This window comes from Pecten maximus, chromosome 3 (genome assembly GCF_902652985.1).
Source record: "Pecten maximus chromosome 3, xPecMax1.1, whole genome shotgun sequence".
In the NCBI taxonomy this organism is placed as follows: Eukaryota; Metazoa; Mollusca; class Bivalvia; order Pectinida; family Pectinidae; genus Pecten; species Pecten maximus.
The window spans coordinates 6,196,498-6,211,932 of record NC_047017.1 but is presented as its reverse complement, the minus strand read 5'-3'; the positions used below and the strand labels follow the sequence as shown (position 1 = coordinate 6,211,932).

Sequence of the window (15,435 nt, the reverse complement as noted above, 5' to 3'; positions counted from 1 at the left end):
ATTCTTTGGAACAAACTTGGTAGCCCTTCATTCAAGCATGCTACTGGCCCAATATTATGACCCTGGGTCTCTTGCTTATTGAGAAGAAGTTGAAATCATAAATTGTTTACAGACGGACAATGGATGAAAGACAAAAGGAGATTGCAATAGGTCACTTGAGATTATGTCTCCAGCGACCTAATAAAATGTTCGACAATATGTAATGATACACTTATTTATTTTTTAGTCATTATATATGATACAACATGGACATATGTAAAATAACAGCGGTGTATAAATCTGGTCCACATGGAAGATATTAAGGCATATATATTTAGCATCTGAACTCACATAATTTCACTTTACATAAAAAAACTTAGTTTTCCCTCAAGATTAAAATAAAACATTTGACTATGTATACATAGATTTCAAATACAATACCTTAAAACTATTTGACTGTATTCAACAAATATAGAATATCCTATACTTAACAAAAGTGGATTGAGACCTATAGATGAAATACCTCACAAAGGTAAATGTAGGTATCTATCTGTAACCAGAACTGAAAAGATACTGAAACAAGCTATTTCTATGAATTTCAAAATTTATCTGTAACTTTAACAGGTCCAAAACTTCTTTTATGTTGTGAATTTGACATATTATTTCTTGAAGTTTAAGACTTCGACAAAGCTAGATATTTTGAACTTTAGCCAAAAGTCTTGTATATGATCAATTCTTGAACAAACAAGTTAACACAAATTTGTACAGTTAACTATAAGCAACTACCCTTTTCTTTAAAAAGATACATGATTTCTAGAACAATATATTACTGACATCCAATCATTTCAAAATCTAAATTTGTTTTAACAGCTTGGATAATCCCCAAAAGTCAATGGGTTCTGCTCACATACCATCTTCTCACTAGAAATTTATTACAACCTTCAGATTTTGAAAACAATACTCCATATATTCTGACAAATTATTTTTTTCATTTTCTTTCCCTTTCAAATATGAAAATATTTCCCAGAAATTAAAATTAAAAAAAAAATCTAAATACTTTCTCTTAAATGAAACAAAATCACCATTAATATAAAGTATATCTTTAAAAGCATAATTACAACATGTGAAGATATTAACAATGTGAGCGTGGATTGTATATACACTGTATGTATATAGATATACAGTAGGGACTAACAATATAAAAGTTGGAATGTATACTACTTATACTTCAACAAGAGAGGGTACAGGGGCCTGACATCAAATCCCAACCCAAGTCTTTATATATAATATGTAATACAAATACATATGCTGTGAGGTTAGGAACTCACGCCAAGTCCCTGTGAGAGAGGGTTAGGGATTTCACAATTTTGAAGACTGCATGCCCAAGGAATACCTTGTAAATCCTGATTGAAATAATGGACCATCTGGTGAAGCCATGAAGTTTCTTAATGGTTTTACTATAGAATATCTGATTAGCTGGATACTGGTATAAGTGAATCCTGTTTTACTAATTAAGGGCTCACACAACTAAATATGTTACTATATGTTATTACTAGTGACTCCATCCCTTCATTCGCTCGTTTAAAGTTCAAATGATGTGAAATTTATATCAAATTAAAGTTTGAAGTTTTTTCTATCGGATAAATGTGTTATTGTATATGTTTAATGGCATATAAGAGCACACGGGTACTCGGAAGACAGTAACCCTGACATTTAGAGTGCACTCGGGAACCCACCTGGGGAATTCCCGGCTTTTTACACCTGGAACCTTACATCATTCTATCTTCAGTAGGAGTGTTTATTTTTGATTTTCTAAGAACCTGCTCTTTATTCTCATATATAGAAAGTACCCATTTCATATGTTATTTACTCAGGAAATAGCTACAAACCTAAAGAAACTCATTTTCCTCAGGGACTGGTTCACATGAAACACCAGCTGATTGGCTGATTTAATTGTGCGAGTCCTAAAGGGATCAATCATTAGATATTCAGAAAGTTTTAGGTTAAAAAAAGACGTTTCTGGTGTGTAGAATAAGGCATTAATTGTGTGTTAATTAAAATAACATAATATATATATATGTTTTGTTAACAGTATTAAATATACATTTTAAACACAGGGCCTTTACATAATACATGTATATGTGTAAAAATAACATAACTTTATATTTATTCCTCAGCAGTTTTCACAAAATACTTTTAAACGTAAAATTGAGCAATGTGATACAAACTATTTAAATGATACCTGATTAATGGGAGACAATTTTATTACCTCCCTTTAATAAATTTAATTCAAAATGATAATCTGACATTGGTTTAAAAAATCATTACATGTACAGTGTACACTATAAAAACCGAAAAAATTCAAATCAAATCAATTTTACTTTATATTTAATTCATTAGATAGTAATTTTGATTTTATACAGATTTTATAGTATCAATTAATTCCACAAAATTCAACTTGTTGAAAAAATTATGAAGAAATAATTCAATTAAGAATTGTAATTGTAATAATTCAATTAAGAATTGTAATTGTAATGGCAGCGGTAGAATTGATTCTTCAAATTATTCAGAGGAATCAATATAATGACACCAGGAAAAAGAAATTAAATTGAAAAGAAATCAAATTCTCAACATGAATTTTAAAATCAAGATTAAATTGAAAAGAAATCAAATTCTCAACATTATTTTTGAAATATAAAATCAAATTGAAAAGAAATTGATTTCTCACCATGAATATTCTATTATAAAATTAAATTGAAAAATCAAATTCTCATTATTAATCTTAAAATATAAACAATACCTATAGATAAAGGAATAGTTTTCATAAAAATAGTAAATATAAGATAAATTCTAAAAAATAAAAAGTTAAAATTTTAATGGTAAACTTTTTGTACATACAATTTAAAGTGTATTATAAATTACATGAAATTCAAAGAATTATAAAAAGGCACTGGAGGGTTTTTGATTTTCAAAGAAAATTCATCTGAACAAAATTTTGTGTGAAACAAAATTTGAAAAGGCACGGTAGTAAAGGCACTAAATATTTTTGTGAAAAAAATTACAGGCCAAAAATTAGCCGCAAATTCATTGGACAGATTGACTTTTAAGCAATTAAAAAGTTTATACCTTTACAAAATACAAAGTACAAAATAACAAGTCTGAAAAACTACCTGTAATACAATTATCTTTTCACAGAACTGTTTGTCTGATCTAACAGGATGTAAATCAAATGTAAAAACACACAAGTAGAAATGTACAAAATTACAAAATTATGATAGTTGACAAAATTGACCAAACAGAACAAGACTGTTATTGAGTGGTTATTCTCCGAGTTTAAAACTGTTTATAATTCTCCTACATATGTAAGCTTCATTTTATTTTCATACACTGCTTATACAATATAAATTGTACGTATACTCATATTTTCTTTTAATCAGCCAAAAAAATAATTATCAATTCTGAGAAAATTCGTTCATATCATAATTAATTTTCCATTGTTTGTACACAGAATGCAGCTTTCTGATTGGTTGAGAATATTTTCATACCTCTATGCAAAGAAAAATATCTGAAAATGGCGCGAAAAATGTGACGTCACTATACGGCCATTGACGTTACGTATTGATTTGTTAAAGAGAATCCCTTATAAGATCAGTTAAACTGTACATAAAACATGTTTTAATTTTAAAAATCAATTTAAAAAATTAATCATAAATGTTGATGTCAATAGTTATAGGGACTCATACAGTTTGCAAACCAGTTTTTTTTTTCATACCACAATGAAACTAAAAAGAATTGACATCAATGCCTAATTTATATCTTCAATGCAGGTAACAAATATATAGGACATTTTCTTGTTCTACCTGGAATGTGTGTCGTTTCAACAACAAAATCAATTGTACCCATGCCCTCAACAATTTTATACTACAGAAAGCTGTCCAAGAATACTTTCTGCAGGAAAATATGTAAAACAGGGAAATTATCATACAAAATGTAGATAACTTTAAAATATGCTGGAATTGCCGCAATACCTGCAAATTAAATCAAAATTTGCAGTGACAAAATAATGACTAAAATAAAACCAGGAATATTGATGCCATCATTATGTGTTTTAAAAACTTCATTAAATCACAACCAAATCAAAAACAGAAAATCTACAACAACAGTTAACAATGAAAACAAAGATCTCATCTTCCAAATAACATCACTACTAGACCAACATAAAACAAAATAAAATTTTATTATTATACAACATTCCTAACTACATGGCAGTATATATATATATATATGTATATTCTTTTGGCAATAAAATATTACAGGTAGTATAGAACTGTATATTGTTATATCATCATCCAATTAAATCTTCAACTTCTTGTCCATTAAAACAAACAGCTTGCTATCAACTCTTCCCTTGTCTGTTGTTTATGTCAGGTTTAAAAAAAAATTATGACACATTGTATTGAAGTTTTCCTCTGGTTTAAAAATTGATAATAAAACTGGTAAGAAAATATAACAATTTACAGTAATTCTGTCTCTGCAGACGGTTGAGGATTGGTCACCATGCGGACCAGTTACCGTGAGGACTGGTTACCATAAGGTATGTTACCATGTGGACTGGTTACCATGAGGACTGGTTACCATGAAGACTGGTTACCATGTGGACTGATTACTATGAGGACTGGTTACCATGAGGACTGGTTACCATGAAGACTGGTTACCATGTGGACTGATTACTATGAGGACTGGTTACCATGTGGACTGGTTACCATTGGGATTGATCAGAATGCTGGCCAGTTACCATAATGACTGGTTACCATGTGGACTGGTTACCATGAGGACCAGTTACCATGTGGACTGGTTACCATGCAGACTGGTTACCATGTGGACTGGTTACCATGAAGACCAGTTACCATGTGGACTGGTTACCATGAGGAGTGATCACCATGAAATTTGTTTGCAGAAACAGAGATTTGAAAATATGTTGTATGACTATGCAAGATATTTCCCAGACTCAACATCATGACATCAAAGCATATTTTGTCTATTCTTACTAGACATAAGGCTTCTATTATCTGTACAACTAAATAGTTTTCCTTTAAATAATGATATATAAATTGACTCAACATATTGGTCAGATTAACTGTCTAATCTGACACCCTGTGGGACTCAACAAATTGGTCAGATAAACCTGTCTAATCTGACATCCTGTGGGACTAAGAAAAATTGGTCAGATAAACCTGTTTTATCCGATACCCTGTGGGACTTAACAAAATGTCACATTAACCTGTCTAATCTGACATACGGAGGGACTCAAGAACTAGGTCAGATTTACCTTTCTAATCTAACACCTTGCGGGACTAAACAAATTGATCCCTGTGGAACACACCCTATATGTGAAATAAACTTGTCATATCCGACATCTGAATGGCCATAATAATCAGACTGGACATGACATTGGAGGATAAAGGGCATATTTGACAGATTTTAAAGCAATACACTTGAGAGATCTAATAAGATTGGTTCCATCACATAGACGTATAAATAGCTTTTTGAGAAATTAAATACAAATTTTGTTAATTAGACCAAACAGAATGATTACACATTGAACAAAAGCTTGATATGTAGAAACAGTGGTTTAACTGTTAGGAGGCGGATGTTTTTTCTCTTGTAATCAGCTGGCTTCTTGTATCTGAAAAAAATTATAAAACGAAATAAAATTGATGAAATGTACGCTAAAGGTCCATATACAATTCTGTAATATACTGGAAAAAACTGAAAAAAGTCACTTGCAAAAGAATGACACAAGGTTCACATGACTTTTAACAAATTTTGTTTTAATGTTCAAAGTACCGGTTTCCATATTCAGATCTTTCTGATTGCAAATGTTGAAAGCCAAGGGGGAATTCTAATGTACAATTTTGTTTTTGCCTTAAACAACTACAATTTTCATTTTTTTCTTTGTTTCTTCCTTTTTTGTCTAGAACTGAACCAGAGAATATAATGTATTACACTGTACATAGTATTACTTACTTAATTAACCCCTGACAAATAAGATATTAACCAGTTCTATTTATAAGGATAATAATCAATAATTACAATGTTTATAGGATTGACCTCAGTGTTAAGAGGTTGTGCGGTTTATAATGACATGGATTTGATTTTAATTTTAGAGTTAATGTTTTATAACTTTGAAGTTCCACATTAGGTTAAGAATTTACGTACAGTTCCAGGGCCACATTTCCTTCTTTGATTTCGTCCTTCTCCATACACGCCCAACACTTCACACTGGTTGCGGACTTCTTAGGCTTGTAGTGTTTGAACTCAAAAAATATGGCAAAGCCTGAAGTAAAAGAAATACAGAGTGTAAATAAGATTTGTAGGATGTTGAGCTGGGAGGAAACTACATCTGTATATGACTAATTGAAGATGCAAGAGGCCTACCAGACCTGCAACAGTCACTTGTTGCATTTAAATCTAACCTGAGTGCATAATTATTTTAGTGTTGTATCTAAATAAGATCACATACTTTCAAATCAAACTAAAGTACTTTGTGTTAAAATGCTAAATAAAAAGAAGAAAATCCTTCTTAGTGTTCAGAAAATAAAATGGAGTAGTGTTGTTCATCGTTTAGGTCTCAAGAAATACCTAGTGGTATACAAAGCCCTCTCGGTGGAAATAAGCATAATTAAAAAGATGAAAAGACAGATTTCCAAGCAGTTCAATCTCTCAAATACAGTTACCTGAAATACAAACTGTAACCAGAAATAACCCTCATTTTTGTACATAGTAATGTTAGAGTTGGACATTGTACATAGTAATGTTAGAGTTTGACATTGTTCCAACTTGACATTGTCCAAGGTCAAAGACTCAAAGGACTACTGTAACAAAAGTCTCATTCAACAGGTGCTTGGTTGACAATATAGGGGCTAAAACCAGAACTATGGAGTAACAAACAGATACACCATTATATCCTTAAATAGATATAATTAGCACAGTAGAACTACAACAGGAAATTAAAATCTTTAACTTTCGGATCTACACATAATTAGATTATAACATGTAATACAAATGATGAAGGAAGACAATTTTATGATTCATGCCCTGACCGAGCCTCAAACTCAGGAGGCTGCGGTGGCCGAGTGGTTAATGTGTCCGACACTATATTACTAGCTCTCCACCACTGGGTCGCGAGTTCGAAACCCATGTGGGGCAGGGGCCTGGTACTGACTGTAGGCCGGTGGTTTTTCTCTTGGTACTCTGGCTTTCCCCTAACTCAAAACCTGGCATGTCCTTAAATGACTCTGGCTGTTAATAGGACGTTAAACAAAATAAACCAAACCTCAAACTCATATCTATGGCACCTAATCGCCTAGTCAGTTATACCAACAGTTTATACCACTGTGCCACATCCACGTTCTTACATAAAGAACGTTTCAATGGCACAGTGATGGTCGGCCCGATATCCTGACATGATCACAGTGACTAATCATCCATTAGATGATATGAATACCTGGATCGCAAAGTACATATACTTACATGGATGTGAATTGTACACATATAGATAAGTATGATATAAATGGCTACAGCAACAGTATGTGACTCGGAACTAACCTGAGGGAAGGCTGTCGATCCATTTCTGTATGTACACGTCCATATTGAAGATGATCTGCTGGCTTTCTTTCCTTGTGGCCACAGGGGTTTCCTGTGGGGCCATCAGATTGCATCCCAAGGAGTCTGAAGAGGTACCACAATTATGTTATTATATTTCTGCAGTTAGGGCAATGTCATATTACAGAAACTAATGGTTTAGTATACAGCTATCATTGCCCTTAGGGTTTTCCCATTTTAGCAGATGAATTAAGACTTTAAGTTACTGTAAATAAAACCAAGCCAACTGTAGTAAATCTGAAGCATGTTAAGTAGAGCTGGGAATTAGTCCAAAATAAAGTTGGTCCAAAATAAAGTTGGTCCAAAATAAAGAACTCAGAACTGGTCCAAAAAGTAGAACTGGGAATTGGTTAAAAAAAGTAGAGCTGGAAATTGGTCTAAAGATTAGAACTTGGAATTGGTCCAAAAATTAGAACGTGGAATAGATCTAAAAAGAAGAACTGGGAATTGGTCCAAAAATTTTAACTCAGAACTGGTCCAAAACGTAAAACTAGGAATTGGTCCATTATCAATTAACTGCTATCAAACATCTGATCCGATTCAGAATAAATCCATAATCAATAACATAGGAAGTACATGTAATTAGGAAAACCTTAAGCCACTTTTCAGTAATTACTGATAGTAGTCTTGGCTGATCATGATAATCTAATGTAATTATTGACTACATGACACTTGAATTCTGACATTGTTTCAAATGTGAATATCAGAGGAATTTATCATGACAATAGCATTAAGTCTACTTAAAGCCTGCTTTATCAGCTAAGAAATATAAACAATATGTAACTTTTGAAAGTTTGATTTTGATGACAATTTTACACAAACAAAACTTTTTACTGAATCGGACCCATGTCAAATCAATGTTTCTGATTACAGGTACGTATACACCATGTATAAATTGGTTTTTGATATACCACTAATAAAGTTAATTGTTTATCAATTAATATTCCATATTGTAAGGGCTTTTCCAGCATTACCCATGTGGGAGGGGTGGGAGGGGTAGGAGGCACTTGTATTAAAATCTGACAGGTGCTGGGAGTAAAATCTGATTCTTCTAGTATTCCATTATTGACACTAAATATGTTTTGATATTTGATCGGTGGTATAGGGGTTAAATTCTCATTTTTCTAGTATTCTTGACATATACTGGGGTCTCTGAAAAAATATCATCCATCCCTCCCTTCCCCCTAACAGGGATAATTTTGGAACAGTCCTACCCCAAAGTTCCTGCAAAATATCCATATTACTGTTTGGATGAATGATACATAGAGAATACATGGTCAGTGTCTTAAAATATCAGCCCTATTTTGTCTTTCTGTACCGAGCCAAAAATACAGCTTATATTTTAAGACACTGACCATGTATTCTATTTATCCTGCAACAATCATCAGAAATAATCTTTTTGAAGTGAAACGGTATCAACAATAATCCAAATATGTTCCCCTTTTAAACATTGTTTCACTTGGAAGTAGGTCAGTCGAATTGATGCACGTGTTAAGATTCCCAAATACAGCTGTTTCCCGTCACTGCCGTATACAGCAAAAATATATATGATGGGTGTATTCCGACAATGCGGTGGCAGTTGCAGGATAAATGACTGTACTGTTTACCTTTCACGGATACAGTGATGTAGGGATCTATAAACTGGCGGGCGTCCTTCAGACAAATCTTCTCAATCCTGATGGTCAGTGTGGGCATACCCTCCACAGGAAGAGGTTTGGGAAGTAGGTTACCATTGGCTACAAAATATACAGTTTATATATATATAATGGCAGTCTGTTATACGTGTGCAAAGATTTCATGCTGACTACGACAAAAAGATTTAATAGCACAGAGACTAAACAAGATTTAAGGGCTCTTCCAATAAAAAATCTACCCAATGGGAAGACTTCAGGTTTGTCCAACAGGGACCAACCATAGAGGTAGTTCAAATACTATCATTATACCAACAGGGACCAACCATAGAGGTAGTTCAAATACTATCATTATACCAACAGGGACCAACCATAGAGGTAGTTCAAACACTATCATTATACCAACAGGGACCAACCATAGAGGTAGTTCAAATACTATCATTATACCAACAGGGACCAACCATAGAGGTAGTTCAAATACTATCATTATACCAACAGGGACCAACCATAGAGGTAGTTCAAATACTATCATTATACCAACAGGGACCAACCATAGAGGTAGTTCAAATACTATCATTATACCAACAGGGACCAACCATAGAGGTAGTTCAAATACTATCATTATACCAACAGGGACCAACCATAGAGGTAGTTCAAACACTATCATTATAATAAGCTGTGTTGTCTCCAGTATCCACCATGCCTAGAATGTTTTTTTTCTGGAGTCCTCCCATAAGATATGCATTTTTATTAGAATATGCCCTAGTTTTTATATGCAGAATCAGAATGTATAAATAGAAATTATTTTGCTTTTGTCTGCATTTTACAGTAAATTTCGATAGCAAGTTACTGATTAATGCAAAACAAAGGCAGTACCAGTATTTCATTCAATATACAGCAAAATGATGTGAATTTAAACGACATAATCAATTAAATTTTAAATTATTTCACTTTTTCAATGAGTTTTTATTGTATTCATTGTCATATACATACCTCTGCCTTCTTGTTTTTCTTCATCAAGATCTGGAGAATTTGCGAATCTAACAACAGAGAGAATGTAAGTTAACTCAGAATCGTACAATTTCTATCAGATTTAATCTTCAATCTTCATTTTAAACATACTAGTCAAGCAACAACAGCAACTGGGACAAATATCCGGACAAAACTAGTACAGAAAAACTTCTGCTAAATGCTCTCTGTGTTACTGTATGTGTATTTCTAGAACAGCCTACTCTCTGGGTATTGTTGAGGGACTGTGCTGGGAGATGTGACCATACCTCCCTCCCCTACCCTTCCCTCTTCCCATATGTTACATTACGTGTGAACTGTTTCTGGAACAGCATACTGACTGGGTTCACTATTGAGGGATTGTGTTGGGAATCTGTGCCCATCCCTCCCTGTCACTATATAATGTACTTCTTGAACATCCTACTTACTCGGTACTGTTGAGGGACTGTGTGTGAATCTGTATCAACATCCTACTTACTGGGTACTGTTGAGGGACTGTGATCTGTATCAACATCCTACTTACTGGGTACTGTTGAGGGATTGTGATCTATATCAACATCCTACTTACTCGGTACTGTTGTGGGACTGTGATCTGTATCAACATCCTACTTACTCGGTACTGTTGTGGGACTGTGATCTGTATCAACATCCTACTTACTCGGTACTGTTGTGGGACTGTGATCTGTATCAACATCCTACTTACTCGGTACTGTTGAGGGACTGTGATCTGTATCAACATCCTACTTACTCGGTACTGTTGAAAGATTATGTGCGGATCTGTATCCATACTTCCCTGCCCAACCCTCCCTCTTCCCATATTAACTATTTATAGAACAGTCTACTTACTGGGAGCTGTTGAGGGACTGTGTTCGGATCTGTGCTACCGTAATATCGACTGGGAAATCTTGACATTTTTGGCTCAGGACAGTCTTCAAAGCTTCAAAAAAGAAACAAAAAAAAAAACATTTTACTTAAAATCAAGCTGTAATTCGGGCATCAACCCTTTTATTAGAATAATATTCAACCTGATGAGCGACTGGAGCTGGTTTAACATTTAAAAGAATAACTACATTAGATTTGATGAACTTACTTGAGCCGATGCGTTTTAAATCTTCTAACATAATTCCCTCCGGAGATCCCGGATTCTGAAAGTAAGAATGTACACAGATTGGTTATATAAACAATAATAACAATGGCCGGGACAACCGTCATAATTCCCTCCCTAACAAGTGTCCCCTCCTCTTTATAGTTATTTCTTCTTTTCAAATCATACTAGGTGGGTAAAATATACTTTTTTGCGTCATGTGTTAAAATGAAGCCCAATTACAGTTTTAAAATTCTGATGATATTTTGAGCACAATAAAAAGCTAATCAAGCGCCTGGGCTTGTTTACGTAGCTTGACACAATCGAACTTGCACTCACTTCACTTACCATTACATGTATAAGTACAAATGATGTTTAATTACAATTTCATAAATAAGTGCCAATTGTTTGTTAAATTGTGTAACAATATATGTTATACAGTATAACATAAAACATTTATTGTGTATAAACTTCATTGTTTTGTGGTTGCTATGGAACTACGAATATAAATACAACAAATTTTGTTCAAGGTATTATTGTTGTATTATTCTTGCTAACCACTAAAGTTTGTATCCACGAAAAAAATTGAAAACCCAAATCCATGAAAGAAAGTATGCACGAACATTTTATGTTACACAGTATATTTTTTTATCAATCTGTTTACATTAGAAACAGCACTGTCTTCACACTCTAGTCTATTTTCTGTATCTTTTAATATACAACAAAAACAAATTACATGTACAAAGTGTACTTCCTCTTTGAATAATTTCATGAGAGTAAATCCTGTACTTATAAGTCATACAGTTTGTAACATTGAACTAAAGGGAAAAATCAGAAAAGTAACATTGAACTAAAGGGAAAAATCAGAAAAGTAACATTGAACTAAAGGGAAAAATCTGAAAAGTAACATTGAACTAAAGGGAAAAATCTGAAAAGTAACATTGAACTAAAGGGAAAAATCTGAAAAGTAACATTGAACTAAAGGGAAAAATCAGAAAAAACTGTTTGACAATGTTTAGAGTGATTGACTTTTTATAACATACCTGTAATACTTTGCATCGTAAATTCAGACAGACTGAAATCTTCCCAAGAACTTTCTGTAAAAAGACAAATCACACAAAAATGTACATTAAGCAATAATACCAGTCATTAATCACTAGTTTAAAATGTTGCTGTTTTTTTTTTTTTTTTCAGAGCTTTATATTAATTTTACAAATTATAAGCTTAATTGCAAGACAATTAAATTATTGATTCAAATCTTCTTGAACAAATTAAACTGGTGCAACAAACAACATGATACACCTAGTGTAAATACTTGACAAATAAATGAAATACTGATACATCCCCTAAAGATATTCTATCAAATTTGAACAGCAAGTTTCTGAAAAATTTGTGGAATTAAACATTTTTTGTAATTCATTAATTTTTGTAATTTTTGTAATTAAGTTTAATTATACTAAGGCTATCAATTCAATCTTCAATACATACACACACCCTGCAATCCATATATCTCAAAAATGTAATTTTGAGATTTGCTACTTTTGGAAATTCACGATACCATATACATATGTATATGTGTAATATATAATTATCAGAAAGATCCAAGGACCATCTTTATTTACCTTCTGTTCATCTGTGAATAATTGGCTGTCTGTTCCAGAGAACTCCTGCAGCTGTTTGGAAAGCCTACAATACAAAATATTATATTGACAAGACATATACACAAAGAACTCTTGTACTACCACATCTATACTCTATAGCTATAACAGTTTTGGAAATAAACCTCTTGTTTCATAAAAGAATTCACGATACAACAAATGGTTTCACTTTTTTAAATTGATTGAAAAAGATTTGCACGAGATGATACTTAGGGTTTTGATTGATTGGAAATCAAAGACAAGAAAGCCTCTAGATCTGTTGAGTTAGAATGAAAAGGTTATGAATAGTATTATTAAATCTTGCTTGATTTGGAAACTAATATAATACTCATTTATCACATGATCAAAAGTTTTTTTTTTTGCAAAAATTGTATGCCTTTCGAATTCTTTAAATCTTCTTGGCTGTTATTACTGTGTTTACATGATAAATTTATTAAGCAAAATATGAAGTTTGACATTAAATAAAACAGCAAAAAAAGGTAATCATATAATATCATGTACATTATGTATATACTTTAGTTTGCACAACTAATGTATTGTATCATGTATAAGTGAGGAGTAGATGTTTATTACCAGATACAGTAATATGATGGTGTTGACTGCCAGATTCTGTTTAAAGTAATCTTTTTATTCTTTTTCTATCTAGTTCTTTATTGGCAAACTTTTTTTTTTTTTTTTTTTTTTTGACAAATTTGGGAAGTATGATTCAGTGGAATCAACTTAATGGTTTATAAGGGTCATATTTGCCACAGTCAAAATATTTTTGGGTGAATGATAGTTTATAATCATGATCACTCGCACATGACTCTTGAGAAGATTTAAACTATTGCCAATTATATATATAACTTCCAACAGGTTATATAGACATACTTTATATTTTGTGATGTTGCATTTCAATATTAATTGGGTTTGGTCAAATAAATAATTCATGTTCCCCTTGGCCAATTTTTTATACTGGTAGCATTGTTACAATTTGCATATGTGGTAATCAACTGATATCAATTTATCTGTAAAAATTGAGAGTATAAGGTCTGTCACATTAATAGCTAAGACTCTATCTGCAAATTAACTTTAGTATAGAGTGGTAGGATGCGTGCCTTGAGAGTTCAAAGTTATTGGTTAGACGCCTAGCTTGGGCAGATCAACATTCATTTCTCTGAAATTCAAGTAAAGTAAACTTTCAAGTATGTACATATTAAACATGGCAACACAAGCCTTTCATGCTTTTACAACCGAATATATCAATACAGGGTTTTATTAATTTTATATATAAAGTAATACTTTTCATATTTTTATGTGACATTTATGATTATACAGGGTTTATATACTTTTGATATTACACTGTATTTTGCAACAAAACAATTGATTTAGAAAACAATCTGACTTGAGTAAAAGAACAAATAAAATGTTATGAAATGCAGCGATTAATAGTGTTCTAAATTAACAAATTCAATATAGGGTCAATATAGATTATATGTATAATTAGGCCATATCCACTGGAGGTCTTATTTGGCTTGGGTTAAGTAGGGTTTTATAGTGAAAAAAACACAGGTGAGCTGAAAACTATTGATATACTGTAGTCATAGCAGACAAAACAGAGAATTATCCAGTCTTCATTTTGGTAGATGACATTCATAATTGGGACAAAAATGAGGAAGAGATTGTCCAATGTACAGTAATATATAGGTAGACCCCAAAAGCCAGACAACCAGTGGGAGGGGCTAACCTTGGCATATTGACATCACTTAACTGTATGAATGGGCTTATTTAATTTTGATTATGGCTGAAAATGGCGCTATATCTATACATGTAGATCTATATACGAATTTTCATATTTGCCTGCATTCTCTTTGCAAAGCAGTATCTCAACTACATGCTATGCAGCTAAGCTAATGGGTTGCTATTAATTGCACAGTAATTCTAAACTCGCGGACTCTACATATTTCTGTGATGGGGCATTGACGCACACTAGGCTGTCTCAACTGTGAAATTCTATATGTTGTTTACATGAGGTCACCACTGCACCAGGAAGTTAACATTACGCCGAGATCTATAAATGCGAGAACATTCTGCACCTGTGATACCCATCGATAGCTTCAACCGGCTGTCCCCATAAGTCGAAGTCGGTGCATCGCTTGAATGCAGTGTGCCAGGTAGTTATAACTTTGTCCTGGTTTTCGAAACCATTCATGTCATTCCTTTTCTTGTCATCCCCCCGGGTAAACCATAAATAGGTACAACAACTTTACGACATTAAAAATATCCATTTCATACGTCAAGTTTAGTTGTACCATTGACTGATAACTTTCAACATATTATACAAATATTTTTACAAATTGATTATAACAGGTTACAAAAATATGATTGGAATTCCAAATATTTTAATCCCATGGGAAAAATTTCGCCACTT

The 15,435-nt window shown here is 32.7% G+C and overlaps 1 protein-coding gene across 1 annotated transcript; it reads right to left on the bottom strand.

Moving 5' to 3' along the window:
- Window positions 1–200: 200 nt before the first annotated feature.
- On the bottom strand, window positions 201–15,247 carry LOC117323038 (axin interactor, dorsalization-associated protein-like). The gene is made up of 10 exons (XM_033878029.1): window positions 15,101–15,247; window positions 12,990–13,053; window positions 12,411–12,464; window positions 11,374–11,428; window positions 11,130–11,220; window positions 10,269–10,315; window positions 9,252–9,380; window positions 7,588–7,710; window positions 6,199–6,316; window positions 201–5,665 (listed from the first exon to the last, which is right to left on the bottom strand). The coding sequence occupies exons 1-10, from the start codon at window positions 15,214–15,216 to the stop codon at window positions 5,572–5,574; spliced, it is 891 nt and encodes a 296-aa protein (XP_033733920.1). The 5' UTR covers window positions 15,217–15,247; the 3' UTR covers window positions 201–5,571.
- Window positions 15,248–15,435: the final 188 nt, after the last annotated feature.

Excerpts from the sequence above, each read along its gene's own strand:
- LOC117323038 (XM_033878029.1), bottom strand. The coding sequence starts at position 15,216 with ATGAATGGTTTCGAAAACCAGGACAAAGTTATAACTACCTGGCACACT. Across the intron at positions 7,711-9,251 it reads CATCACTGTATCCGTGAAAG|ACTCCTTGGGATGCAATCTG; the intron begins GTAAACAGTACA and ends GTACCTCTTCAG. Across the intron at positions 6,317-7,587 it reads GATCGACAGCCTTCCCTCAG|GCTTTGCCATATTTTTTGAG; the intron begins GTTAGTTCCGAG and ends CTTTTACTTCAG.